General features: G+C 48.1%; 1 protein-coding gene across 3 annotated transcripts in view; it reads right to left on the bottom strand.

Annotated features, from left to right (window-relative positions):
• NLRX1 (NLR family member X1) overlaps window positions 1-26794 on the bottom strand; it is a 477701-nt gene that overhangs the window by 91465 nt on the left and 359442 nt on the right. For all 3 annotated transcript variants that reach the window (XM_063942904.1, XM_063942903.1, XM_063942905.1), the window contains one exon: window positions 5737-5988. In XM_063942904.1, coding sequence (XP_063798974.1) covers window positions 5737-5988 — 252 coding nt within the window. The remainder of the gene's footprint in view (window positions 1-5736; window positions 5989-26794) is intronic.

Below are 26794 nucleotides of genomic sequence, written 5' to 3'. Positions count from 1 at the left end.
ACTGAAGCATCCGGTTTCGGTACCACAAAAAGGTTTGAATAGTAACCCACGTTGTGCATATGAGGTGGAACTGGGACAATGACCTCTGACCGTTCCAATTTCTAGATAGCTTCCAGTAGGACAGTTCTGTCGGTCAGTAAAGCTCTTGAAGCTCCAGTCTGTACCACTGGGACACAATATCCTGTACCCAGGGATCCAGGCTGGACGACACCCAGACGGTCCACCGTCATGCTGAGGATTTTGAGGTACCAAAAGCAGGATTCTGGTCCTGGGAGCCTGCGGGTGCAGGCTTTTTGGATTTTGCCTGCACACCTCTAAAGAATGGTAGGAGGCTTGGACTTTTTTGTCTTAGCGGTCAAAAAAGACTGCGATGCTGATGAAGAAAAAGGTTTCTTCGTAGAAGGTGCAACTGAGGGAAGAAAAGGTGACTTACCCGTGGTTGCCATGGAAATCCACGCATCCAATGCTTCCCCAAAGAGAGCCTGACCTGTGTAGGGTAAGTTCTCCACACTTCTCCTGGATTCTGCGTCTGCAGAACATTGCGAGCTGAGACATCCTTGCAGTCAGCGTACCCAGGTCCCTCATGGATTCCACCATGAATCCCGCAGAATCCTGTATGTTTTGTAAAAATAATTAAATGTCACTTCTATCCAGTGAATCCAAATAATCTAGTAATGTGCCTTACCACTTTACTATAGCTTTAGAGATCCATGCGCAGGCAATAGTAGTGTCCATCTTACGATCCGCCGGTTCTTTTAACGCGGTAGATCCAGGGACAGGAAAAAAACAAATTTTTCGACATCCTGGATACAGACGCGTCAACTATGGGTGGGTTTTCCCATTTTTTACTATCTTCCTCAGGGAAGGGAAATGCAACCAGTACCCTTTTTGGGATCTGGAATTTTTTCTCCGGGTTTTCCCAGGATTTTTCAACTAAATCGTTTAATTCTTTAGACGCAGGGAAGGTTAGCGAGGCTTTCTTACTGTCTGTGAAGTAAGCCTCCTCAACCTGCTCAGGTGTTGTGTCAGTAATATTTAACACATCTCTAATGGCCTCATTCATTAGCTGCACCCCCTTAGCCAGGGATGCCACCCGCCTCAGCACATCCCCGTCACCGTATGCCGTGTCAGAGTCTGTATCTGTGTCATTTTACATAATCTGGGCAAGTGCACCTTTTTGTGGGTATATGCTAGGGGATTTTGAAGGAATAGAGACAGAACCTGACCAATCCGCCACAGATTTCTTTAAAACCTGAGTTTCAGTCTCAGTATGAGCTACCCTAGTAGAGATCTGAGAGATCATACCCTTAAAAGAGGTCAACCACTCAGGCTCAATAGGGATCTGAGATAATACATTAAATTCCTGTGCACATGGAATGGATTCCTCCTGATAGGAAATTTTCTCCGCAGCATAAGAGACAAAGTCCCTAGACATGGCTATGTGAGACAAACACCCACACAGGGAAATGTCAGACACACAGTTTCCCCCCAAGTATTCCAAATAGAAACACAGAGATTGGAGCCAACCCACACAAAGTGCTTTTCTAGGTAGATACAATACCACTACCTGGCGCTTACTGTGTACCTTAATAGACTACACAGTATTGACAGTCTCCCCCCTTCTATAACCCCCTGGTACCGCACAGGATAGCTGGAGTTGCTTGGAGGGACAGCTCTCCCTGTCAGCATCTCTGTAGAGGATCTGCAGGCAGGAAAATGGTGCTGAATGCTGCTGGGTCCGCACTGAGATGCTACGACCCCTGAACATGGCGTTGCTTCCCGCTCTTCAATTCTTTATACTGGCCGCGAGTATTTCTGCTGGCAGTGTAACAGAGGTATACCAAAAAAGAAGAGGAAAAGACTCTCGTTTTTTTGGGGGCACTCATTGAAAAATATTGCATAAAATCTAACTTTTATTAATTACCATTAAAAGCTGTTGCCACCAACCAGGACTGGGACAAAAACATACACACATAAATACAAAAATGACAAAACAATAGAAAACAACAAAAAAATGACAAAAAAAAACACACCTAGGTTTGCGTGTGGTATGAACACGCCATGGGGAGATATGCCTGACGCAGTCAGGGCCAATATGGTAAATACTGACACTAGTTCCTGCAACAGTTAGCCTGAACAGTCCCCTAACAGAAGGAGACAAATAGTGGGCTGGTATAGTCGGCTAACACAGGAAACAGAAACACTGTAGATAGATTTACCAACAATACTTAGGTCTCTTGTAATAAATGCTACTGGCGTAGAGTAAATAAGTAACAATGATGGTTTAGTGTGTGTTCAAACTTCATAGTAAGTGCAGTCTCCCCATAGATTGCATGTCATTGGTTCCTATAAAGAGGTAGTAGCGAAATAATCATAGTATTTATTCAGGATCTAGGATATAAATATCCATAATATAAACAAAAAATAATAATAATAATAATAATAATAATAATCTTGTAAATGTTACAGTGCAAATACTGTTAATTTTCTCAGTGCAGTAAACCGGTAAGCCTTATACAGGTTGAGTATCCCATATCCAAATATTCCGAAATACGGAATATTCCGAAATACGGACTTTTTTGAGTGAGACTGAGATAGTGAAACCTTTGTTTTTTGATGGCTCAGTGTACACATACTTTGTTTAATACTCAAAGTTATTAAAAATATTGTATTAAATGAACTTCAGACTGTGTGTATAAGGTGTATATGACACATAAATGAATTCTGTGAATGTACACACACTTTGTTTAATGCACAAAGTTATAAAAAATATTGGCTAAAATGACCTTCAGGCTGTGTGTATAAGGTGTATATGAAACATAAATGCATTCTGTGCTTAGATTTAGGTCCCATCACCATAATATCTCGTTATGGTATGCAATTATTCCAAAATACAGAAAAATCCGATATCCAAAATTCCTCTGGTCCCAAGCATTTTGGATAAGGGATACTCAACCTGTATTAGTAAATAATTTCTTGGTATCGAGTATCCACTATATTTATAGTGGATACTCGATACCAAGAAATTATTTACTAATATAAGGCTTACCGGTTTACTGCACTGAGAAAATTAACAGTATTTGCACTGTAACATTTACAAGATTATTATTATTATTATTATTTTTTGTTTATATTATGGATATTTATATCCTAGATCCTGAATAAATACTATGATTATTTCGCTACTACCTCTTTATAGGAACCAATGACATGCAATCTATGGGGAGACTGCACTTACTATGAAGTTTGAACACACACTAAACCATCATTGTTACTTATTTACTCTACGCCAGTATCATTTATTATGAGAGACTGAAGTATTGTTGGTAAATCTATCTACAGTGTCTCTGTTTCCTGTGTTAGCCGACTATACCAGCCCACTATTTGTCTCCTTCTGTTAGGGGACTGTTAAGGCTAACTGTTGCAGGAACTAGTGTCAGTATATACCATATTGGCCCTGACTGCGTCAGGCATATCTCCCCATGGCGTGTTCATACCACACGCAAACCTAGGTGTGGTTTTTTTGTCATTTTTTTGTTGTTTTCTATTGTTTTGTCATTTTTGTATTTATGTGTGTATGTTTTTGTCCCAGTCCTGGTTGGTGGCAACAGCTTTAAATGGTAATTAATAAAAGTTAGATTATATGCAATATTTTTCAATGAGTGCCCCCCAAAAAACGAGAGTCTTTTCCTCTTCTTTTTTGGTATACTAGTGTTCACTCTCAGGGGTGCACCTCCACATGAGTTACTGCTATAGTATCCTTCAATGAAGGATTAAATTCTAAACTACTGTGGTTTTTTCCAATTCATTCAGTGTCATATCATATTTCACCACCTGTGCTCAAGTTTCCCATATCCCCTTTCTCCCTCTACATTAAAGTGTAACAGAGGTCCCTGACAAACTTGCTGACCAGTGTAGGGCATCAGCGCTGGCTCAGTGTGCCCCTCACAATACTGCGCTCCCACCCTGTTGCCACCATCTTCACACCGGCTCTCCGCTTGTTAAAGGGGCCGGTGACTCACTCGCCACCGGAATTCTTCTGGCTCTGTTAGGGGGTGGTGGCATGCTGCGGGAGTGAGCGGTCACCTGGGGCGGCTAACGATCATCACCCTCAGGAGCTAATGTCCTGTCAGCGAAGATAGTGGCTCAAAACCCCTGAGGGCGGACACTACTCCCCCCCCTTAGTCCCACGAAGCAGGGAGGCTGTTGCCTGCAGCCTCCCTGTGCCTAACTTCACTCTTAGAAAAATAATAAAACTAAAGAAGCTCTAGGAGCTCCCCTAGCTGTGACCGCCTCCTCCGGCCACATTTTCTAAACTGAGTCTGGTAGGAGGGGCATAGAGGGAGGAGCGAGCCCACACTCTCAAACTCTTAAAGTGCCAGTGGCTCCTAGTGGACCTGTCTATACCCCATGGTACTAATGTGGGCCCCAGCATCCTCTAGAACGTAAGATAAATTAAAAATAGAATCCAGTTCCGCATCACTGCTGCAGGTCAGAGGACTACATATAGAACCTGGACCCAGCATCGCCAGCTACTCTTACATAAATCGCAACCTAATTACAATACATAATGGGGGTCATTCCGAGTTGTTAGCTCGTTGACGTTTTTCGCTATGCTGCGATTTGTTGCAAATTGCGCATGCGCATGGTACGCAGGGCGCATGCGCTTAGTTATTTAACACAAAACTTAGCAGTTTTCCTGTGGCTTCTGCAGCGCTTTTCAGTTGCACTGCTGTTCGGTAAATGATTGACAGGAAAGGGGGCGTTCCTGGGCGGCAACTCAGCATTTTCCTGGCGTTTGCTAAAAAACGCAGGCGTGTCAGGGAAAAACGCGGGAGTGTCTAGAGAAACGGGGGAGTGGCTGGCCGAACACAGGGCGTGTTTGTGATGTCAAACCAGGAACTAAACGGACTGAGCTGATCGCAATCTGTGAGTAGGTCCGGAGCTACTCAGAAACTGCTAAGAATTATTTAGTAGCAGTTTTGCTAATTTTTCATTCGCAATTCTGCTACGCTAAGTTACACTCCCAGAGGGCGGCGGCCTAGCGTGTGCAATGCTGCTAAAAGCAGCTAGCGAGCGAACAACTCAGAATGAGGGCCAATATTCCTTAACACATTCATTATCCCTATACCTACATTCACTCCTTATAAATATACATCCTTTTTTTTAATTAATCACCACATTCTCCAATTAAATATCCATCACAAGCAGAATATATACTGTATCCCATACTATACTGCTTTCCAAACTGCAAACAGAGAAACGAGACCTACTGTACACCAATCACAGCCAGCAAACCCTGCAAATCCACAATCATGCAATGTCAACTGGAAGTTACTGCTTGTATAAGGGGATACGTACTAATTGCTGGCGGACGGGATCCCGGCTGTCATGACCCTGACAGTGGGATCTCATCCGCCAGAATGCCGGCAGCGGGGCGAGCGCTAAAAAGCCCCTTGCAGGCTTGCGGCTCTCACCACGCTGCGGCCACGGTGGCTCGCTGCGATCGCCACAGGTTATATTCTCCCTATATGGGTGTCGTGGACACCTATAGAGAGAGAATAGTCTGTCTTACCAGTATTCCGGCGGCGGCATTTCACCCCGTCGGGATTCCTGTGTTTGTATTGTGGCCGTCGGGATCCCGACTGGCGGTATTATAACCGTTTCCCTCTGCAAAACCTAATTTTCCCTTTGCAATAGTTTTATAAATGTCCGCCATATGTAGGTTGTACTCACTGTACTCTGCCCAGTGTTGGGTGACGTGCAGCTTCTTCCACCAGCTTGAGACCAGCATCATCGTGGATTCCATTGTATGCCAGATTCAATTCTTGCAAGTGCTTATTTCTTCCCAGCTGAGCTGCTAGTATCTCAGCTCCATCATCTCCAAGATCCGTGTGCAGGAGTGAAAGGTTCTTCAGTGAGCTATTACCAGCTAGTCCATCCACAACGAAACGTGCACCCTCTGGTGCCAATGGGTTATTGCATAATCTATGGGGAAGAAATGACGATTACATATTGCACCTCTGTGCTACATACTTGTGTTTCTCAGTTAAAATATTAAACACATGGGGCAGTAAGATTGCAGAGTGATATAGTGGAGAGAGATAAAGTACCAGGCAATCAGCTCATAGCTGACATATTACAGGCTTGTGTGATATCTGGACAGTGAAGGTATCACTATAAATAGCCCATTAGCAGTGGTGGTTTTTAACTATGGGCTGCAGGACTGCAGGACTGCAGCCTCCCAGGTAAAATCCGCCACCCAGCTCACTGTCAGAGAAGCCAGATGCAGTCCATGAGACTGCACTGACTTCACTGTGATTGGCAGTGACAGCGCCGTAACTACCTCAGTGCCAGGTGTGACTGGCACACAGCCAGCGGCTTGTAATGAGTCAAATTGACTCATTACAAGCTGCCAGTTTTTTGCCGTGCGCCGCACTGGAGGAGAGAGCAGTCAGAGAAGGAGGAGGAGGGATGAAGCCGCAGCAGTGCTATATCATTGGTAGTAGCGCCGCTGCATCACTCCCCTCTCCATCCGTATTGGCTGCCCGGCGCTGCTGTGAAGCGGTTCCCTCATCCCACCATTCACAGCGGCGGGCAGCCAATGCGGAAGGAGAGTGGACTGCTGCCGCGGCGCTACTACCAATGACATAGCGTTCATGCGGCTCCAGTCCCCCTCCCTCCTCCTCTTCCTCCCCTGCGGCTGCCCGGGATCTCTGCCAGCACGAGGCGCCTGACTGCCAGCGGGGAGAGATGGCAAGTATATCTCTCTCTCTTCTGCCCCAATGTGTAAAAAGGGGGACTAGCTGACATAATGTGTAAAAAGAGGAATGCTGGCTGCCGTAATGTGTAAAAAGGGGGACGCTGTCTTCCGTAATGTGTACAAGGGGGATGCTGTCTGCCGTAATGTGTAATAAAAGGATTTTAATACCTACCGTTAAATCCTTTTCTCTTAGTCCGTAGAGGATGCTGGGGACTCCAAAAGGACCATGGGGTATAGACGGGATCCGCAGGAAACATGGGCACTTTAAGACTTAAAATGGGCGTGAACTGGCTCCTCCCTCTATGCCCCTCCTCCAGACCTCAGTTATAGGAACTGTGCTGTGCCCAAGAGGAGACGGACATTTTGAGGAAAAAGGGTGAGACACATACCAGCTCACACCACAACACACCGTACAACATGGCATTTAACTAAAACCAGTTAACAGCGTGAACCAAAGAGATCAGCAACAGGCTGACCTTTACCAAAACACAACCTTTGTGTAACATAAGCAATAACTATTTACAATTACTGCAGATAGAGTCCGCACTGGGACGGGCGCCCAGCATCCTCTACGGACTAAGAGAAAAGGATTTACCGGTAGGTATTAAAATCCTATTTTCTCATACGTCCTAGAGGATGCTGGGGACTCCAAAAGGACCATGGGGTTTATACCAAAGCTCCAGACCGGGCGGGAGAGTGCAGATGACTCTGCAGCACCGATTGAGCAAACATGAGGTCCACCTTAGCCAGGGTATCAAACTTGTAGAATTTTGCAAAAGTGTTTGAACCCGACCAAGTAGCTGTCCGGCAAAGTTGCAGTGCCGAGGCGGCTCGGGCAGCTGCCCGAGATGAGCCCACCTTCTTAGTGGAATGGGCTTTCACCGATTTTTGGTAACGGCAATCCAGCCGTAGAATGAGCCTGCTGAATCGTATTACAGATCCAGCGTGCAATAGTCTGCTTAGAAGCAGGAGCGCCAACCTTGTTGGCCGCATACAGGACAAACAGCGCCTCTGTTTTCCTAACTCGAGCCATTCTGGATACATAAATCTTCAAAGCTATGACCACATCCAGAGACTTGGAATCCGCCAAGGCTTCAGTAGCCACAGGCACCACAATAGGTTGGTTCATGTGAAACGACGAAACCACCTTAGGCAGAAATTGTTGACGAGTTCTCAATTCTGCTCTATCCACATGGAAAATCAGATAGGGGCTTTTGTGGGATAAAGCCGCCAATTCGGACACCCGCCTAGTGGACGCCAAGGCCAATAACAAGACCACTTTCCAAGTGAGAAATTTCAACTCAACCTTTTGTAAAGGTTCAAACCAATGTGACGTAAGGAACTGTAACACCACGTTAAGGTCCCACTGGGGGCACAAAGGGAGGTTGGATGTGCAGCACCCCCTTTACGGAAGTCTGATCTTCTGGAAGTGAGGCCAATTCCCTTTGAAAGAAAATTGATAAGGCCGAAATCTGCACTTTAATGGAGCATAACTTCAGGCCCGCATTCACACCCTCTTGCAAAAAGTGGAGAAAACAACCCAGCTAAAATTCTTCTGTAGGAGCCATCTTGGATTCACACCAAGACACATATTTCCTCTAAATACGGTGATAATGCTTCGCCGTTACCTCCTTTCTAGCTTTAAGAAGAGTGGGGATGACTTCCCTGGGAATACGCTTTCTAGCTAGGATTTGGCTTTCAACCGCCATGCCGTCAAACGCAACTGCGGTAAGTCCTGGAACACACATGGTCCCTGCTGTAACAGATCCTCTCTGAGAGGAAGAGGCCAAGGATCTCCTGTGAGTAATTCCTGAAGATCCGGATACCAGGCCCTTCGTGGCCAATCTGGAACAACGGGTATCGTCCGAACCCTTGTTCTTCTTACGATCCTTAATACCTTTGGGATGAGTGGCAGAGGAGGGAACACATAGACCGACTGAAACACCCACGGTGTCACTAGTGCATCCACTGCTATTGCTTGAGAGTCCCTCGACCTGGAACAATATGTCCAAAGCTTCTTGTTGAAGCGAGATGCCATCATGCCTATTTGAGGAAGTCCCCAACATCTTGTCACTTCTGCAAAGACCTCTTGATGAAGACTCCACTCTCCTGGATGGAGATCGTGTCTGCTGGGGAAGTCTGCTTCCCAGTTGTCCACTCCTGGAATGAAGACCGCTGACAGAGCGCTTGCATGTTTTTCCGCCCAGCGAAGAATCTTGGTGGCCTCTGCCATCGCTGCTCTGCTCTTCGTTCCGCCCTGGCGGTTTACGTGTGCCATGGCTGTGATGTTGTCCGACTGAATCAGGACGGGCAGGTCGCGAAGATGTTCCCCTTGCCGCAGGCCGTTGTAGATGGACCTTAACTCCAGCACGTTTATGTGCAGACAAGCTTCCTGGCTTGACCATTTCCCTTGGAAATTTTGTTCCTGTGTGACTGCTCCCCAACCTCGGAGACTCGCATCCGTGGTCACGAGAACCCAATCTTGGATTCCAAACCTGCAACCCTCTAGAAGGTGAGAACTTTGGAGCCACCACAAAAGAGAAACCCTGGCCCTGGGGGACAGGCTTATCTTCCGGTGCATCTGCAGATGGGACCCGGACCACTTATCCAACAGGTCCCACTGAAACGTTCTTGCATGGAACCTGCCAAACGGGATGGCCTCGTAGGCCGCCACCATTTTCCCCAGCACTCGAGTGCAGTTATGAATCGACACTCTTGGCGGTTTCAGAAGTTCCTTGACCATGTTCTGGATTTCCTGAGTTTTTTTCATAGGGAGAAAGATCCTCTGCAGGTCGGTGTCCAGAATCATGCCCAAAAACGGTAGCCGAGTTGTCGGAATCAACTGCGACTTCCGTAAATTTAGGAGCCAGCCATGCTGTTGTAGCACCTGCAGGGAGACCGCAACGCTTTTCAGTAACTGCTCCTGTGATCTCGCCTTTATCAGGAGATCGTCCAAGTACGGGATAATTGTGATCCCTTGCTTGCGCAGGAGCACCATCATTTCCGCCGTTACCTTGGTGAAGATCCTCGGGGCTGTGGAAAGACAAAACGGCAATGTCTGAAAATAAGAATTTACTTACCGATAATTCTATTTCTCGGAGTCCGTAGTGGATGCTGGGGTTCCTGAAAGGACCATGGGGAATAGCGGCTCCGCAGGAGACAGGGCACAAAAAGTAAAGCTTTTCCAGATCAGGTGGTGTGCACTGGCTCCTCCCCCTATGACCCTCCTCTAGACTCCAGTTAGGTACTGTGCCCGGACGAGCGTACACAATAAGGGAGGATTTTGAATCCCGGGTAAGACTCATACCAGCCACACCAATCACACCGTACAACTTGTGATCTAAACCCAGTTAACAGTATGATAACAAAAGGAGCCTCTGAAAGACGGCTTCCTACAACAATAACCCGATTTTTGTAACAATAACTATGTACAAGTATTGCAGAATAATCCGCACTTGGGATGGGCGCCCAGCATCCACTACGGACTCCGAGAAATAGAATTATCGGTAAGTAAATTCTTATTTTCTCTATCGTCCTAGTGGATGCTGGGGTTCCTGAAAGGACCATGGGGATTATACCAAAGCTCCCAAACGGGCGGGAGAGTGCGGATGACTCTGCAGCACCGAATGAGAGAACTCCAGGTCCTCTTTTTGCCAGGGTATCAAAATTGTAAAATTTTACAAACGTGTTCTCCCCCGACCACGTAGCTGCTCGGCAGAGTTGTAATGCCGAGACCCCTCGGGCAGCCGCCCAAGATGAGCCCACCTTCCTTGTGGAATGGGCATTTACATATTTTTTGCTGTGGCAAGCCTGCCACAGAATGTGCAAGCTGAATTGTACTACAAATCCAACGAGCAATAGTCTGCTTAGAAGCAGGAGCACCCAGCTTGTTGGGTGCATACAGGATAAACAGCAAGTCAGATTTCCTGACTCCAGCCGACCTGGAAACTATATTTTCAGGGCCCTGACAACATCCAGCAACTTGGAGTCCTCCAAGTCCCCAGTAGCCGCAGGCACCACAATAAGCTGGTTCAGGTGAAACGCTGACACCACCTCAGGGAGAAACTGGGGACGAGTCCACAGCTTTGCTCTGTCCGAATGGACAATCAGATATGGCTTTGTGAGATAAAGCCGCCAATTCTGACACTCGCCTGGCCGAGGCCAGGACCAACAGCATGGTCACTTTCCATGTGAGATATATCAAATCCACAGATTTGAGTTGTTTAAAACAATGTGATTTTAGGAATCCCAAACTACGTTGAGATCGCCCAGTGCCACTGGAGACATCAAAAAGGGGTTGTATATGCAGTACTCCCTTAACAACTTCTGGACTTCAGGAACTGAAGCCAATTTCTTTCTGGAAGAAAATCGACCGGTCGAAATTTGAACCTTAATGGACCCCAATTTGAGACCCATATACACTCCTGCTTGCAGGAAATGTAGGAATTAACCTAGTTGAAATTCTTCCGTGGAGCCTTCCTGGCCTCACACCATGGAACATATTTTCACCTAAGCGGTGATAATGTTGTGCGGTCACCTCCTTCCTGGCTCTGACCAGGGTAGGGATGACCTCTTCCGGAATGCCTTTTTCCCTTAGGATCCGGCGTTCACCCGCCCTGGCGTCAACGCAGCTGCGGTAAGTCATGGAACAGACATGATTCTTGCTGAATCAAGATCCTTTCTAGTATCTCTTGAAGTTCCGGGTACCAAGTTCTTCTTGGCCCAAACCGGAACCACGAGTATAGTTCTTACTCCTCTCCTTCCTATCATTCTCCATACACTGGGTATGAAAGGCAGAGGAGGGAACACATACACCGACTGGTACACCCACGGTGTTACCAGAGCGTCCCAGCTATTGCCTGAGGGTCTCTAGACCTGGCGCTTCATGTGGGACGCCATCATAACCACCTTTGGTCTTTCCCAACGGTTTACAAACATGTGGAAACTTCCAGATGAAGTTCCCACTTTTCCGGGTGGAATTCATTTATGCTGAGGAAATCTTCCTAGTTGTCCACTCCCGGAATGAACACTGCTGACAGTGTTATCACATGATCTTTCGCCCAGCGAAGAATCCTTGCTGTCATTGTCCTCCTGCTTCTTGTGCCGCCCCGTCTGTTTACGTGGGCGACTGCCATGATGATGTCCTACTGGATCAGCACCGGTTGACTTTGAAGCAGAGGTCTTCCTAGGCTCAGAGCATCGTAAATTGCCCTTAGCTCCAGTATATTCATGTGGAGAGAAATCTCCAGACTTGACCACACTTCCTTGGAAATTTCTTCCTTGTGTGACTGTTTCCCAGCCTCTCAGGCTGGCATCCGTGGTCACCAGAACACAGTCCTGAATGCTGAATGTGCTGCCCTCTAGAAGATGAGCACTCTGCAGCCCCCACAGAAGAGACACCCTTGTCCTTGGAGACAGGGTTATCCGCTGATGCATCTGAAGATGCGATCCGGACCATTCGTCCAGCAAATCCCCCTGAAAAGTTTTTGCATGAGATCTACCGAATGGAATCGCTTCGTAAGAAGCCACCATTTTTCCCAGGACTCCTGTGCATTGATGCACTGATACTTGGCCTGGATTTAGGAGGTTTCTGACTAGGTCGGATAACTCCCTGGCTTTCCCCTCCAGGAGAAATACCTCTTTCTGGACTATGCCCAGAATCATTCCTAGGAACAGCAGACGTATCATCGGAAAACAGCTGCGATTTTTGGAATATTTAGAATCCACTCGTGCTGTCGTAGAACTACTTTAGATAGTTCTTTTCCGACCTCCAACTGTTCTCTGGAAACTTGTCCCTTTCAGGATATCGTCCAAGTAAGGGATAATTTAGATGCCTTTCTTCTTTTAAGAATCATCTTTTCGGCCATTACCTTGGTAAAGGCCCGGGGTGCCGTGGATAATTCAACGGCAGCGTCTGAAACTGATATTGACAGTTCTGTATCACGAACCAGAGGTACCCTTGTTGAGAAGGGCAAATTTGGACATGGAGGTAATCCTTGATGTCCAGGGACACCATATAGTCCCCTTTTTTCCGGTTCTCTATCACTGCTCTGAGTGACTCCATCTTGATTTGAACCTTTTTATGTAAGTGTTCAAAGATTTCAGATTTAGACTATGTCTCACCAAGCCGTCTGGCTTCAGTACCACAATATAGTGTGGAGGACCAATACCCTTTTCCTTGTTGTAGGAGGGGTACTTTGATTATCACCTGCTGGAAATACAGCTTGTGAATTTTTTCCCAATACTGCCTCCTTGTCGGAGGGAGCCGTTGGTAAAGCAGGCTTCAGGAACCTGCGAGGAAAAAATGTCTCGACTCTCCAATCTGTACCCCTGGGATAATACTTGTATGATCTAGGGGTCAACTTGCGAGTGATCCCACTGCGCGCTGAGACTCTTGAGACTACCCCCCCACTGGTGGAGGGCTTCTTTTCCTGGGAAGGGGCTGCCTGCTGCAGTCTACTTCCCTTTCCTCTATGTCTGGGCAGATATGACTGGCCTTTTGCCCGCTTGCCCACATGGGAACGGAAGGATTGAGGCTGAAAAGACAGTGTCTTTTTCTGCTGAGATGTAACTTGGGGTAAAAAGGTTGGATTTCCCAGCTGTGGCCGTGGCCCCCAGGTCCGACGGACCGACCCCAAATAACTCCTTCCCTTTATACGGCAATACTTCCATGTGCCGTATGGGATCTGTATCACCTGACCACTGTCGTGTCCATGACATCTTCTGGGAGATATGGACAACGCACTTATCTTGATGCCAGAGTGCAAATATCCCTCTGTGCATCTCGCATACATATATATAGAATGCATCCTATTAAATGCTCTATATCAATAAAATATTTTTAGTCAGGGAATTCGACCAAGCCAACCCAGCACTGCATCTCCAGGCTGATGGCGATCGCTGGTCGCAGTATAGCCACCGTCTGTGTGTATATACTTTTTAGGATATTTTTCCAGCTGCCTATCAGCTGGCTCCTTGAGGGCGGCCGTATTTGGAGACGGTAACGCCACTTGATAAGCGTGTGAGCGCCTTATCCACCCTAAGGGGTGTTTCCCAACGCGCCCTAACTTCTGGCTGGAAAGGGTATAACGCCAATATTTGCTATCGGGGTAAACCCACGCATCATCACACACTTCATTTTATTTTATCTGATTCAGGAAAAACTACAGGTAGTTTTTTCACTTCCACATAATACCCTTTTTTGTGGTACTTGTAGTATCAGAAATATGTAACAGCTCCTTCATTGCCCTTAACGTGTGGCCCTAATGAGGAATACGTTTGTTTATTCACCGTCGACACTGGATTCAGTGTCCGTGTCTGTGTCTGTGTCGACCGACTGAGGTAAATGGGCGTTTTTTATAAAAAAACCCTGACGGTGTTTCTGAGACGCCTGGACCGTTACTAATTGTTTGTCGGCCGTCTCATGTCGTCAACCGACCTTGCAGCGTGTTGACATTCTCACGTAATTCCCTAAATAAGCCATCCATTCCGGTGTCGACTCCCTAGAGAGTGACATCACCATTACAGGCAATTTCTCCGCCTCCTCCAGCATCGTCCTCATACATGTCGACACACACGTACCGACACACAGCACACACACCTGGAATGCTCTGACAGAGGACAGGACCCCACTAGCCCTTTGGAGAGACAGAGGGAGAGTTTGCCAGCACACACCAAAAAACGCTATAATTACATAGGGACAACCTTATATAAGTGTTACTCCCTAATAGCATCTTTATATATATATTTATATCGCCAATTTGTGCCCCCCCCTCTCTGTTTAAACCCTGTTTCTGTAGTGCAGTGCAGGGGAGAGCCTGGGAGCCTTCTCTCCAGCCTTTCTGTGAGAGAAAAAATGGCGCTGTGTGCTGAGGAGATAGGCCCCGCCCCTTTTACGGCGGGCTCGTCTCCCGCTCTTTAGTGAAGTTTGGCAGGGGTTAAATATCTCCATATAGCCTCTGGGGGCTATATGTGAGGTATTTTTAGCCAGTATATAGGTTTACATTTGCCTCCCAGGGCGCCCCCCCCCAGCGCCCTGCACCCTCAGTGACAGCGTGTGAAGTGTGCTGAGAGGAAAATGGCGCACAGCTGCAGTGCTGTGCGCTACCTTTAGAAGACTGTCAGAGTCTTCAGCCGCCGATTCTGGACCTCTTCTAACTTCAGCATCTGCAAGGGGGCCGGCGGCGCGGCTCCGGTGACCATCCAGGCTGTACCTGTGATCGTCCCTCTGGAGCTAATGTCCAGTAGCCAAGAAGCCAATCCATCCTGCACGCAGGTGAGTTCACTTCTTCTCCCCTCAGTCCCTCGTTGCAGTGATCCTGTTGCCAGCAGGACTCACTGTAAAATAAAAAACCTAAGCTAAACTTTCTCTAAGCAGCTCTTTAGGAGAGCCACCTAGATTGCACCCTTCTCGGCCGGGCACAAAAATCTAACTGGAGTCTGGAGGAGGGTCATAGGGGGAGGAGCCAGTGCACACCACCTGATCTGGAAAAGCTTTACTTTTTGTGCCCTGTCTCCTGCGGAGCCGCTATTCCCCATGGTCCTTTCAGGAACCCCAGCATCCACTAGGACGATAGAGAAATTGGTAGTGACAATCCTGAACAGCGAACCTCAGGTACGCCCTCCCCCTCCCCCTTCCAGACTGGAGATCACTGCTTGGAGAGATTCCATCTTGAATTTGAATTTTTTTAAATAAAGGTTGAGGGATTTTAAACTTAGAATCGGCCTGACCGAGCCATCCGGCTTCGGGACTACAAACAGGGTTGAATAAAACCCGTCTCCCAGTTGTGACGGGGGTACCGTGACAACGACTTGCTGTTGACACAGTTTTTGAATTGCAGCACATACTACCTCTCTCTCTGGAAGAGAAACTGGTAAGGCCGATTCGAAAAATCGGTGTGGAGGCACATCTTGGAAATCCAGCTTGTATCCTTGGGTCACAATATCCAGTACCCAAGGGTCCAGGCCCGAGCGAACCCAGACCTGACTGAAGAGTTGAAGACGTGCCCCCACTGGTGCGAACTCCCGCAGCGGAGCCCAAGCGTCATGCGGTGAACTTGGTTGAAGCCGGGGAGGACTTCTGTACCGGGGATCTTGCCCCAGCCGGGGATCTTTTACCTCTTCCCTTACCTCTGGCTGCGAGGAAGGAAGAAACATTTCCTTTTCTGAACTTCTGTGACCGAAAGGACTGCATCTGGTATTGAGGTGTTTTCTTTTGCTGCAGAGGGACAAACGGCAAAAAGGAAGACTTACCCGCAGTAGCTGTGAAAACCAGGTCCACGAGACCCTCACCCTCAGGTCCCTCAGAGAGACAGAAAGGGAGTTTGCCAGCTCACACCCAGCGTCCCACCGGTCTGAAGGAATTAACCAATGCCCCAGACCTGCAAGCGCTTTTATATAATAGTAATCAACACCAAATTGACGTGCCCCCCCCCCCCCCCCCTTGTTTTGTGCACCCTGTTACTTGTGGTAGCAGTGAAGGGCCAGGAACAGCGTCTCTGCAGTCGTGCTGTGGAGAAAATGGCGCTGGTTTGAGCTGAGGAGGAAGCCCCGCCCCCGATATGGCGCACTTCGGTCCCGCGTTTTATTATACTGGCGGGGGTCCCTATACATTGCCTAGGCAATGTATGTATATATATATATATATATATATATATATATATATATAGCCAGGTTAAAACAAGAGGTTTTTGCTGCCCAGGGCACCCCCCCCCCCCCTGTGCCCTGCACCCATGTAGTGCTGCTGGTGTAAGGGAGCAATGGCGCGCAGCGCGACCGCTGCGCGGTACCTCCGGAAGATCTGAAGTCTTCTGCCGCCTTTGAAGTTTTCTTTTATTCTTTACTCACCCGGCTTCTCTCTTCAGGCTCTGTGAGGGGGACGGCGGCGCGGCTCCGAGAACGAACAGCTAGGCGCACCAAGTGATCAGACCCTCTGGAGCTAATGGTGTCCAGTAGCCTAAGAAGCAGAGCCTTTGAACTCACAGAAGTAAGTCTGCTTCTCTCCCCTCAGTCCCACGAAGCAGGGAGCCTGTTGCCATCAGTGCTCCCTGAAAATAATAAACTTAACAAAAGTCTTTTCTAGAGAAACTCTGTAGAGCTCCCCTAGTGTGCAACCAGTCTCCTCTGGGCACAGAATCTAACTGAGGTCTGGAGGAGGGGCATAGAGGGAGGAGCCAGTTCACGCCCATTTAAAGTCTTAAAGTGCCCATGTCTCCTGCGGATACCGTCTATACCCCATGGTCCTTTTGGAGTCCCCAGCATCCTCTAGGACGTATGAGAAAAGAGGACGCTGTCTGCTGTAATGTGTAAAAATAAGAATTTACTCACCGGTAATTCTATTTCTCGTAGTCTGTAGTGGATGCTGGGGACTCCGTAAGGACCATGGGGATTATACCAAAGCTCCCAAACGGGCGGGAGAGTGCGGATGACTCTGCAGCACCGAATGAGAGAACTCAAGGTCCTCCTCAGCCAGGGTATCAAATTTGTAGAATTTAGCAAAAGTGTTTGCCCCTGACCAAGTAGCAGCTCGGCAAAGTTGACTGGGCACACTATAAGAAAGATTTGGTACTACCTGGTGTGCACTGGCTCCTCCCTCTATGCCCCTCCTCCAGACCTCAGTTAGGATACTGTGCCCGGAAGAGCTTACACAATAAGGAAGGATTTTGAATCCCGGGTAAGACTCATACCAGCCACACCAATCACACCGTATAACTCGTGATATTAAACCCAGTTAACAGTATGAAATACAACTGAGCCTCTCAACAGATGGCTCAACAATAACCCTTTAGTTAGGCAATAACTATATACAAGTATTGCAGACAATCCGCACTTGGGATGGGCGCCCAGCATCCACTACGGACTACGAGAAATAGAATTACCGGTGAGTAAATTCTTATTTTCTCTGACGTCCTAGTGGATGCTGGGGACTCCGTAAGGACCATGGGGATTATACCAAAGCTCCCAAACGGGCGGGAGAGTGCGGATGACTCTGCAGCACCGAATGAGAGAACTCAAGGTCCTCCTCAGCCAGGGTATCAAATTTGTAGAATTTAGCAAAAGTGTTTGCCCCTGACCAAGTAGCAGCTCGGCAAAGTTGTAAAGCCGAGACCCCTCGGGCAGCCGCCCAAGATGAGCCCACCTTCCTCGTGGAATGGGCTTTCACTGATTTAGGATGCGGCAATCCAGCCGCAGAATGCGCCAGCTGAATTGTGCTACAAATCCAGCGAGCAATAGTCTGCTTAGAAGCAGGAGCACCTATTTTGTTGGGTGCATACAGGATAAAAAGCGAGTCAGTTTTCCTGACTCCAGCCGTCCTGGAAACATAAATTTTCAAGGCCCTGACTACGTCCAGTAACTTGGAATCCTCCAAGTCCCTAGTAGCCGCAGGCACCACAATAGGTTGGTTCAAGTGAAAAGCTGATACCACCTTAGGGAGAAACTGGGGACGAGTCCTCAATTCTGCCCTATCCATATGGAAAATCAGATAAGGGCTTTTACATGACAAAGCCGCCAATTCTGACACACGCCTGGCCGAAGCCAAGGCCAATAACATGACCACTTTCCACGTGAGATATTTGAGATCCACGGTTTTAAGTGGTTCAAACCAATGTGATTTTAGGAAACTCAACACCACATTGAGATCCCAAGGTGCCACAGGAGGCACAAAAGGGGGCTGAATATGAAGCACTCCCTTTACAAAAGTCTGAACTTCAGGCAGTGAAGCCAGTTCTTTCTGGAAGAAAATCGACAGAGCCGAAATCTGGACCTTAATGGAACCCAATTTTAGGCCCATAGTCACTCCTGACTGTAGGAAGTGCAGAAAACGACCCAGCTGAAATTCCTCTGTAGGGGCCTTCCTGGCCTCACACCACGCAACATATTTTCGCTAAATGCGGTGATAATGGTTTGCGGTTACTTCTTTCCTGGCTTTTATCAGCGTAGGAATGACTTCCTCCGGAATGCCCTTTTCCTTTAGGATCTGGAATTCAACCGCCATGCCGTCAAACGCAGCCGCGGTAAGTCTTGGAACAGACAGGGCCCCTGCTGTAGCAGATCCTGTCTGAGCGGTAGAGGCCATGGGTCCTCTGATAACATTTCTTGAAGTTCCGGGTACCAAGCTCTTCTTGGCCAATCCGGAACCACGAGTATCGTTCTTACTCCTCGCCTTCTTATTATTCTCAGTACCTTTGGTATGAGGGGCAGAGGAGGGAACACATAGACCGACTGGTACACCCACGGTGTCACTAGAGCGTCCACAGCTATCGCCTGAGGGTCCCTTGACCTGGCGCAATATCTCTTTAGCTTCTTGTTGAGGCGGGACGCCATCATGTCCACCTGTGGCCTTTCCCAGCGGTTTACCAACAGTAGGAAGACTTCTGGATGAAGTCCCCACTCTCCCGGGTGTAGGTCGTGTCTGCTGAGGAAGTCTGCTTCCCAGTTGTCCACTCCCGGAATGAACACTGCTGACAGTGCTAGTACGTGATTTTCCGCCCATCGGAGAATCCTTGTGGCTTCTGCCATGGCCACCCTGCTTCTTGTGCCGCCCTGTCGGTTTACATGGGCGACTGCCGTGATGTTGTCTGATTGGATCAGAACCGGCTGGTTTTGAAGCAGGGGCCTTGCCTGACTTAGGGCATTGTAAATGGCCCTCAGTCCCAGAATGTTTATGTGTAGGGACGACTCCTGACTTGACCAAAGTCCCTGGAAATTTCTTCCCTGTGTGACTGCGCCCCAGCCCCGAAGGCTGGCATCCGTGGTCACCAGGACCCAGTCCTGTATGCCGAATCTGCGGCCCACTAGAAGATGAGCACTCTGCAGCCACCACAGTAGAGACACCCTGGTCCTTGGAGACAGGGTTATCAGTTGATGCATCTGAAGATGCGATCCCGACCACTTGTGCAAGAGGTCCCACTGGAAGGTCCTTGCATGGAACCTGCCGAATGGAATTGCTTCGTACGAAGCCACCATTTTTCCCAGGACTCGTGTGCAGTGATGCACCGATACCCGTTTTGGTTTTAGGAGGTCTCTGACTAGAGATGACAGCTCCTTGGCTTTCTCCTGCGGGAAAAACACTTTTTTCTGTTCTGTGTCCAGAATCATCCCCAGGAACAGTAAGCGTGTGGAAGGAACCAGTTGTGACTTTGGAATGTTTAGAATCCAGCCATGCTGTTGTAGCACTTCCCGAGATAGTGCTACTCCGACCAGTAACTGCTCCCTGGACCTCGCCTTTATTAGGAGATCGTCCAAGTACGGGATAATTAAAACTCCCTTTTTTCGAAGGAGTATCATCATTTCTGCCATTACCTTGGTAAACACCCTCGGTGCCGTGGACAGTCCAAACGGTAGTGTCTGGAATTGGTAATGGCAATCCTGTACCACAAATCTGAGGTACTCCTGGTGAGGAAGGTAAATTGGGACATGCAGGTAAGCATCCTTGATGTCCAGGGATACCATGTAATCCCCCTCGTCCAGGCTTGCAATAACCGCCCTGAGCGATTCCATCTTGAACTTGAATCTTTTTATGTATGTGTTCAAGGATTTCAAATTTAAAATGAGTCTCACCGAACCGTCCGGTTTCGGTACCACAAAGAGTGTGGAATAGTAACCCCGTCCTTGTTGAAGTAGGGGTACCCTGACTATCACCTGCTGGGAATACAGCTTCTGAATTGGCTCTAGCACAGCCTCCCTGCCCGAGGGAGTTGTCGGTAAGGCCGATTTGAGGAAACGGCGGGGGGAAGGTGCCTCGAATTCCAGCTTGTACCCCTGAGATACTACTTGAAGGATCCAGGGATCCACCCGTGAGCGAACCCACTGATCGCTGAAATTTTTGAGGCGGCCCCCCACCGTACCTGGCTCCGCCTGTGGAGCCCCACCGTCATGCGGCGGATTTGGAAGAAGCGGGGGAGGACTTTTGTTCCTGGGAACCTGCTGCGTGGTGCAGCTTTTTTCCCCTTCCTCTGCCTCTAGACAGAAAGAACCCGCCTTTTCCCCGCCTGTTTTTCTGGGGTCGAAAGGACTGTACCTGATAATACGGCGCTTTCTTAGGCTGTGAGGGGACATGGGGCAAAAATGCTGACTTCCCAGCTGTTGCTGTGGAAACAAGGTCTGAGAGACCATCCCCGAATAACTCCTCACCCTTATAAGGCAAAACTTCCATGTGCCTTTTAGAATCTGCATCCCCTGTCCACTGCCGAGTCCATAAGCCTCTCCTAGCAGAAATGGACAATGCACTTATTCTAGATGCCAGCCGGCAGATCTCCCTCTGTGCATCTCTCATGTACAAGACTTAGTCTTTTATATGCTCTACGGTTAGCAATATAGTGTCCCTGTCCAGGGTGTCAATATTTTCTGACAGGGAATCTGACCAAGCAGCAGCAGCACTGCACATCCACGCTGAAGCAATAGCTGGTCTCAGTATAACACCAGTGTGTGTATATATAGACTTTAGGATAGCCTCCTGCTTTCTATCAGCAGGTTCCTTTAGGGCGGCCGTATCCGGAGACGGTAGTGCCACCTTTTTAGACAAACGTGTGAGCGCTTTATCCACCCTAGGGGGAGTTTCCCAACGTGACCTATCCTCTGGCGAGAAAGGGAACGCCATTAGTAATTTTTTTGAAATCACCAATTTTTTATCAGGGAAAGCCCACGCTTCTTCACACACTTCATTTAATTCTTCAGATGGGGGAAAAACTATTGGTAGTTTTTTCTCCCCAAACATAATACCCTTTTTTGAGGTACCTGGGTTTATATCAGAAAGGTGTAAAACCTCTTTCATTGCCTCAATCATGCAACGAATGGCCCTAGTGGACATTAAATTTGACTCATCGTCGTCGACACTGGTATCAGTATCCGTGTCGACATCTGTGTCTGCCATCTGAGGTAGTGGGCGTTTTAGAGCCCCTGATGGCCTTTGAATTGCCTGGGCAGGCACGAGCTGAGAAGCCGGCTGTCCCGCATTTGGCATGTCGTCAAATTTTTTATGTAAGGAGTCGACACTTGCACGTAATTCCTTCCATAAATCCATCCACTCAGGTGTCTGCCCCGCAGGGGGTGACATCACATTTATAGGCATCTGCTCCGCCTCCACATAAGTCTCCTCATCAAATATGTCGACACAGCCGTACCGACACACCGCACACACACACAGGGAATGCTCTTAAAGGAGACAGGACCCCACAAAAGCCCTTTGGGGTTGGGGAGACAGAGAGAGAGTATGCCAGCACACACCAGAGCGCTATATAATGCAGGGACTAACTGAATTATGTCCCCTATAGCTGCTATAATATTTACTGCGCCTCAAATTTGTGCCCCCCCTCTCTTTTTTACCCTTTTCTGTAGTGTAGACTGCAGGGGAGAGCCAGGGAGCTTCCTTCCAGCGGAACTGTGAGGGAGAAATGGCGCCAGTGTGCTGAGGGAGATGGCTCCGCCCCTTTTTCGGCGGACTTTTCTCCCGCCTTTTTCTGTATTCTGGCAGGGGTAATTACCACATATATAGCCTCTGGGGCTATATATTGTGGTTATTTTGCCAGCCAAGGTGATTTTATTGCTGCTCAGGGCGCCCCCCCCCCAGCGCCCTGCACCCTCAGTGACCAGAGTGTTAAGTGTGTATGAGGAGCAATGGCGCACAGCTGCAGTGCTGTGCGCTACCTTGGTGAAGACTGAAGTCTTCTGCCGCCGATTTTCCGGACCATCTTCTTGCTTCTGGCTCTGTAAGGGGGACGGCGGCGCGGCTCCGGGAACGAACACCAAGGACGGGTCCTGCGGTCGATCCCTCTGGAGCTAATGGTGTCCAGTAGCCTAAGAAGCCCAAGCTAGCTGCAAGCAGGTAGGTTCGCTTCTTCTCCCCTTAGTCCCTCGTTGCAGTGAGCCTGTTGCCAGCAGGTCTCACTGTAAAATAAAAAACCTAATATATACTTTCTTTCTAGGAGCTCAGGAGAGCCCCTAGTGTGCATCCAGCTCGACCGGGCACAGAAATCTAACTGAGGTCGGGAGGAGCCAGTGCACACCAGGTAGTACCAAATCTTTCTTATAGTGTGCCCAGTCTCCTGCGGAGCCCGTCTATTCCCCATGGTCCTTACGGAGTCCCCAGCATCCACTAGGACGTCAGAGATATGGGGGACGCTGTCTCCCGTAATGTGTAAAATGGGGGGCGCTGTCTGCTGTAATGTGTAAAAAGGGGCTCTACCTGGTGTAGTGACGCTACTGTGCAGTGTAATTTGAATAATGGAGACTACTGTGCACCGTGGTATGAATTGGTATTATTTTGTGGCCACGCCCCTTCCCATGAAGCCATGCCCCTATATATTTTTCGTGCACCTGCGGCGTGCACTGCCCCTATCTTGCATGGGGGGGGGCGCCAATGCCGTTTCTTGCACACTAATTACGGCACTGGGCAGTGACTTCCTATTCCTGTGACTGGCAGTGACTTCCTATTCCTGTGACTGGCCAGCTCCCTGCTTTGTCAGCCCCAAAAGGCTTCTATGGGATGCAGCCGATGCAGTCAATAGGAGCTATGGTTTTGCGCATGCACTGTACCGTGGCCGCTACTGCACATGCGCTAGGTCCCGGCGTCTGTGAACTGCACATAGCACAGACACCGGGACTCGGGTGCCGGGACCTGGGCGGCTGCGGGGACAGGCAGCATCGCCAGCCCTCCTCCTCCAACAAGGTAGGAGCTGCCCATTAGGGATAATCCCACAGCTCCTCAATTTTGCAAAAGCACATGTACTGCGTATGTGAAGGGGACAGTTAGACAGGAGGGTCTGCTACTGCGGCATGTGTATGGAAGGTGGCAGCCAGCAGCAATTAAACATTTTTTTCTCTCCAAATGAACTGACTGGTGGGCAGAATATGTGGCTGGCCAGCGCTGGAGGTGACTAATCCTGGCAATCAGATTCAGTCCTGATTAGGGAGGCACTGACTTTAGGTGACAGGCGGCAGAGAAGTGTGGAGAGGTGGCCCAGAGACGGAGCTGTTGGGAGATGCTGCTGTTGGAGCTAGGCAGACGTTGACAGGCTGCAACTGCGTAGAATGACTGCTGAGAGTCTGAGACTAGCCTGAAGGGACAGTTTGGAGTCGGCTGCATCAAAGTTGACCCAGCAGTTAATGGAGGGAGGTTGGAAAACAAAAACACCACCACATATTTATATCAACAAGTACAGAGAGTTGGCCTCAGTATCTCCCCATACAGACCATAATAAAGACTGATTGTTACAGAAACCACCAGATGCCAATGTTTAATGTTACAAAGACACTGAGGATACTCTCTTTAATACAATACTAAATTTCAACAAGTGAAACTGGACAGACTCTGCAACCCTACAACTATAACACCTGTTCAAATACCTTAATGTAAAATACCCTGTGTGACGACACAGCCGGCGCGTCATGTCGCACAGTCGTAAAATACATGCGGTTACTTTCCAAGCCCTGGTCCTACCCATGGACTCCACTAATTGGCAATATGTTATTAGTTATAGGCTAGGCAATATTGTATTGTATTATGTTGTTATTATATTGTACAGTTATGTTTTATCTGTTATAATAGGAACATGTATTTTATTTGGTTATACTGTGTTCAATGTGTGTAATTATTAACAGGAATAAGTCTATGCCAGAGTGTTATTTAACATGGTAAACAATTCATTGTAATGCAAGTCCCCTAGCTGTACAATCAGATGTGATTAGGATGAGTAGGTTATGTAGTAGACAGGTTATGTATGGAGCTGCAGGTAATCTGATCCTATACACCCCACTGTGTGCAGGAGCCCAGACACCTCGTCTCCACTCATCTGTGACCTTACTGACCAGCTTGTGTGATGAACAGACAGGGGAGGGTATAACAAGAGTGAGCTCTTCTGGTGATGGGGAGAGATCTGGACAGAAGGGTCAGATAGTGGATGTACCTCTGAAGTACAGGCGCTGACTAGGCATTGCGGTGCCGTCAGTGGTGAGAATCCATGGCGCAGGATGCTGTGTGAGCTGGTATCCTAGACCAGGGGACACAACCATAGCCAGTGTGTAACAGCAGGAGATCGCAGGCATCTGTAATTCTAAACTACTGTGGGGACTTAGTAAGTAAGATACCATCCTGGCTTACAATTGTTAATGTTATTGTGTACTGTGTGTGTATATTTACAATAAAGGGCATTTGCCACTTTACTAAACGGTTTACCCGAGTGATCAGAGAATCCATATCCTCACACCCTGCATTCAGGTCTATGCAGAAGCAAGTCAATAAAAAGAGATAATTCCCTATTCACAACCAATAGCTGTGGCATACCCTTTCATGAAATATGAATTCCCATGTACTGTATTATAGAATTTTCCCAGCTAAGAAATGGTTCGGAGCCAGAGATACTGTGTACCACCGAGTTCATAATTGGGTTTAAACCTTAGAAACACAAGACAGTGTTAAAATAGGATTTTGGTTACCTACCGGTAAATCCTTTTCTCGTAGTCCGTAGAGGATGCTGGGGTTCACATTAGTACCATGGGGTATAGACGGGTCCACCAGGAGCAATTGGCACTTTAAGAGTTTAAGAGTGTGGGCTGGCTCCTCCCTCTATGCCCCTCCTACCAGACTCAGTCTAGAAACTGTGCCCGAGGAGACGGACATCTTCGAGAGAAGGATTATACACAGATAGCGGTAAGATTCATACCAACTCACACATACAAGGCACGTCAAGCCAATTTAGCTTAAACAACTCAGCAACCGCTGAAACATTACTTAGCAAGTAACAATGCAGTACTCAACTAAAACAAAGTTGTATTGAACCAAATAACATTTGCTGAGAAACGAAGTGCTGCGCGGGCGCCCAGCATCCTCTACGGACTACGAGAAAATGATTTACCGGTAGGTAACCAAAATCCTATTTTCTCTTATGTCCTAAAGGATGCTGGGGTCCACATTAGTAACATGGGGATGTACCAAAGCTCCCAGAACGGGAGGGAGTGCGCGGAGGATCCTGCAAAGTTTTACAATTTCGATACTTTGGCCTCTGATGATCTGAAGTTCAGTCAACTTCAGATCATCAGAGGCCAAAGTATCGAACTTTTAAAACTTTGCAAAAGTGTTCGACCCAGACCAAGTTGCAGCTCTGCAAAGTTGCACTGCCGAGACACCCCGGGCAGCCGCCTCAGAAGACCCCACCTTACGATCAGAGTGGGCCTTAACAGATTTTGGACATGGCAGTTCTGCCGTAGAATAAGCGTGCTGGATTGTGAATCGAATCCAGCGATAAATAGTCCGTTTAGAAGCAGGACACCCAATTTTCCTGGGATCATATAGGACAAACAGAGAGTCTGACTTTCTGTGACGAGAAGTTCTCTTCACATATATCTTCAGAGCCCTTACAACATCCAAGGACTTTGATGTCATTGAGGAGTCAGTAGCCACTGGCATCACAATAGGTTGGTTGATGTGAAATGCCTTCACAACCTTCGGAAGAAGCTGCTGACGTGTCCGGAGCTCAGCTCTATCTTCGTGGAAGATCAAGTAAGGACTTTTACAGGATAAAGCCCCCAATTCAGACACGCGTCTAACAGAAGCTAAGGCCAACAACGTGACCGCCTTCCATGTAAGAAATTTGACCTCAACCTCCTGTAGACCAATCCGACTCGAGGAACTGCAACACCACGTTAAGGTCCCAAGGCGCCGTAGGCTGTTTAAAGGGAGGCTGGATGTGCTGAACTCCCTTCAAAAAAGTCTAAATCTCAGGGAGGGCAGCCAACCGATTCTGAAATAAAATGGATAGGTCCAAAATCTGGACCTTCACAGATCCTAACCTCAGGCCCATATCCACATCTGCTTGCAGAAAGAGGAGAAAACGTCCGAGTTGAAACTCCACCATAGTAAACTTCTTGGATTCACACCAAGAGACATATTTCTTACAAATACGATGGTAATGTTTAGACGTTACCCCTTTCCTAGCCAGGATGAGGGTAGGAATGACCTTCTTCGGAATGCCCTTCCGATCAAGTATCAGGCGCTCAACTTCCATGCCGACAAACGCAGCCGCGGTAAGTCTTGAT

The sequence above is a fragment of the Pseudophryne corroboree genome, chromosome 10 (genome assembly GCF_028390025.1).
Source record: "Pseudophryne corroboree isolate aPseCor3 chromosome 10, aPseCor3.hap2, whole genome shotgun sequence".
NCBI classification, from domain to species: Eukaryota; Metazoa; Chordata; class Amphibia; order Anura; family Myobatrachidae; genus Pseudophryne; species Pseudophryne corroboree.
This window is presented reverse-complemented; position numbering and strand designations above follow the sequence as displayed.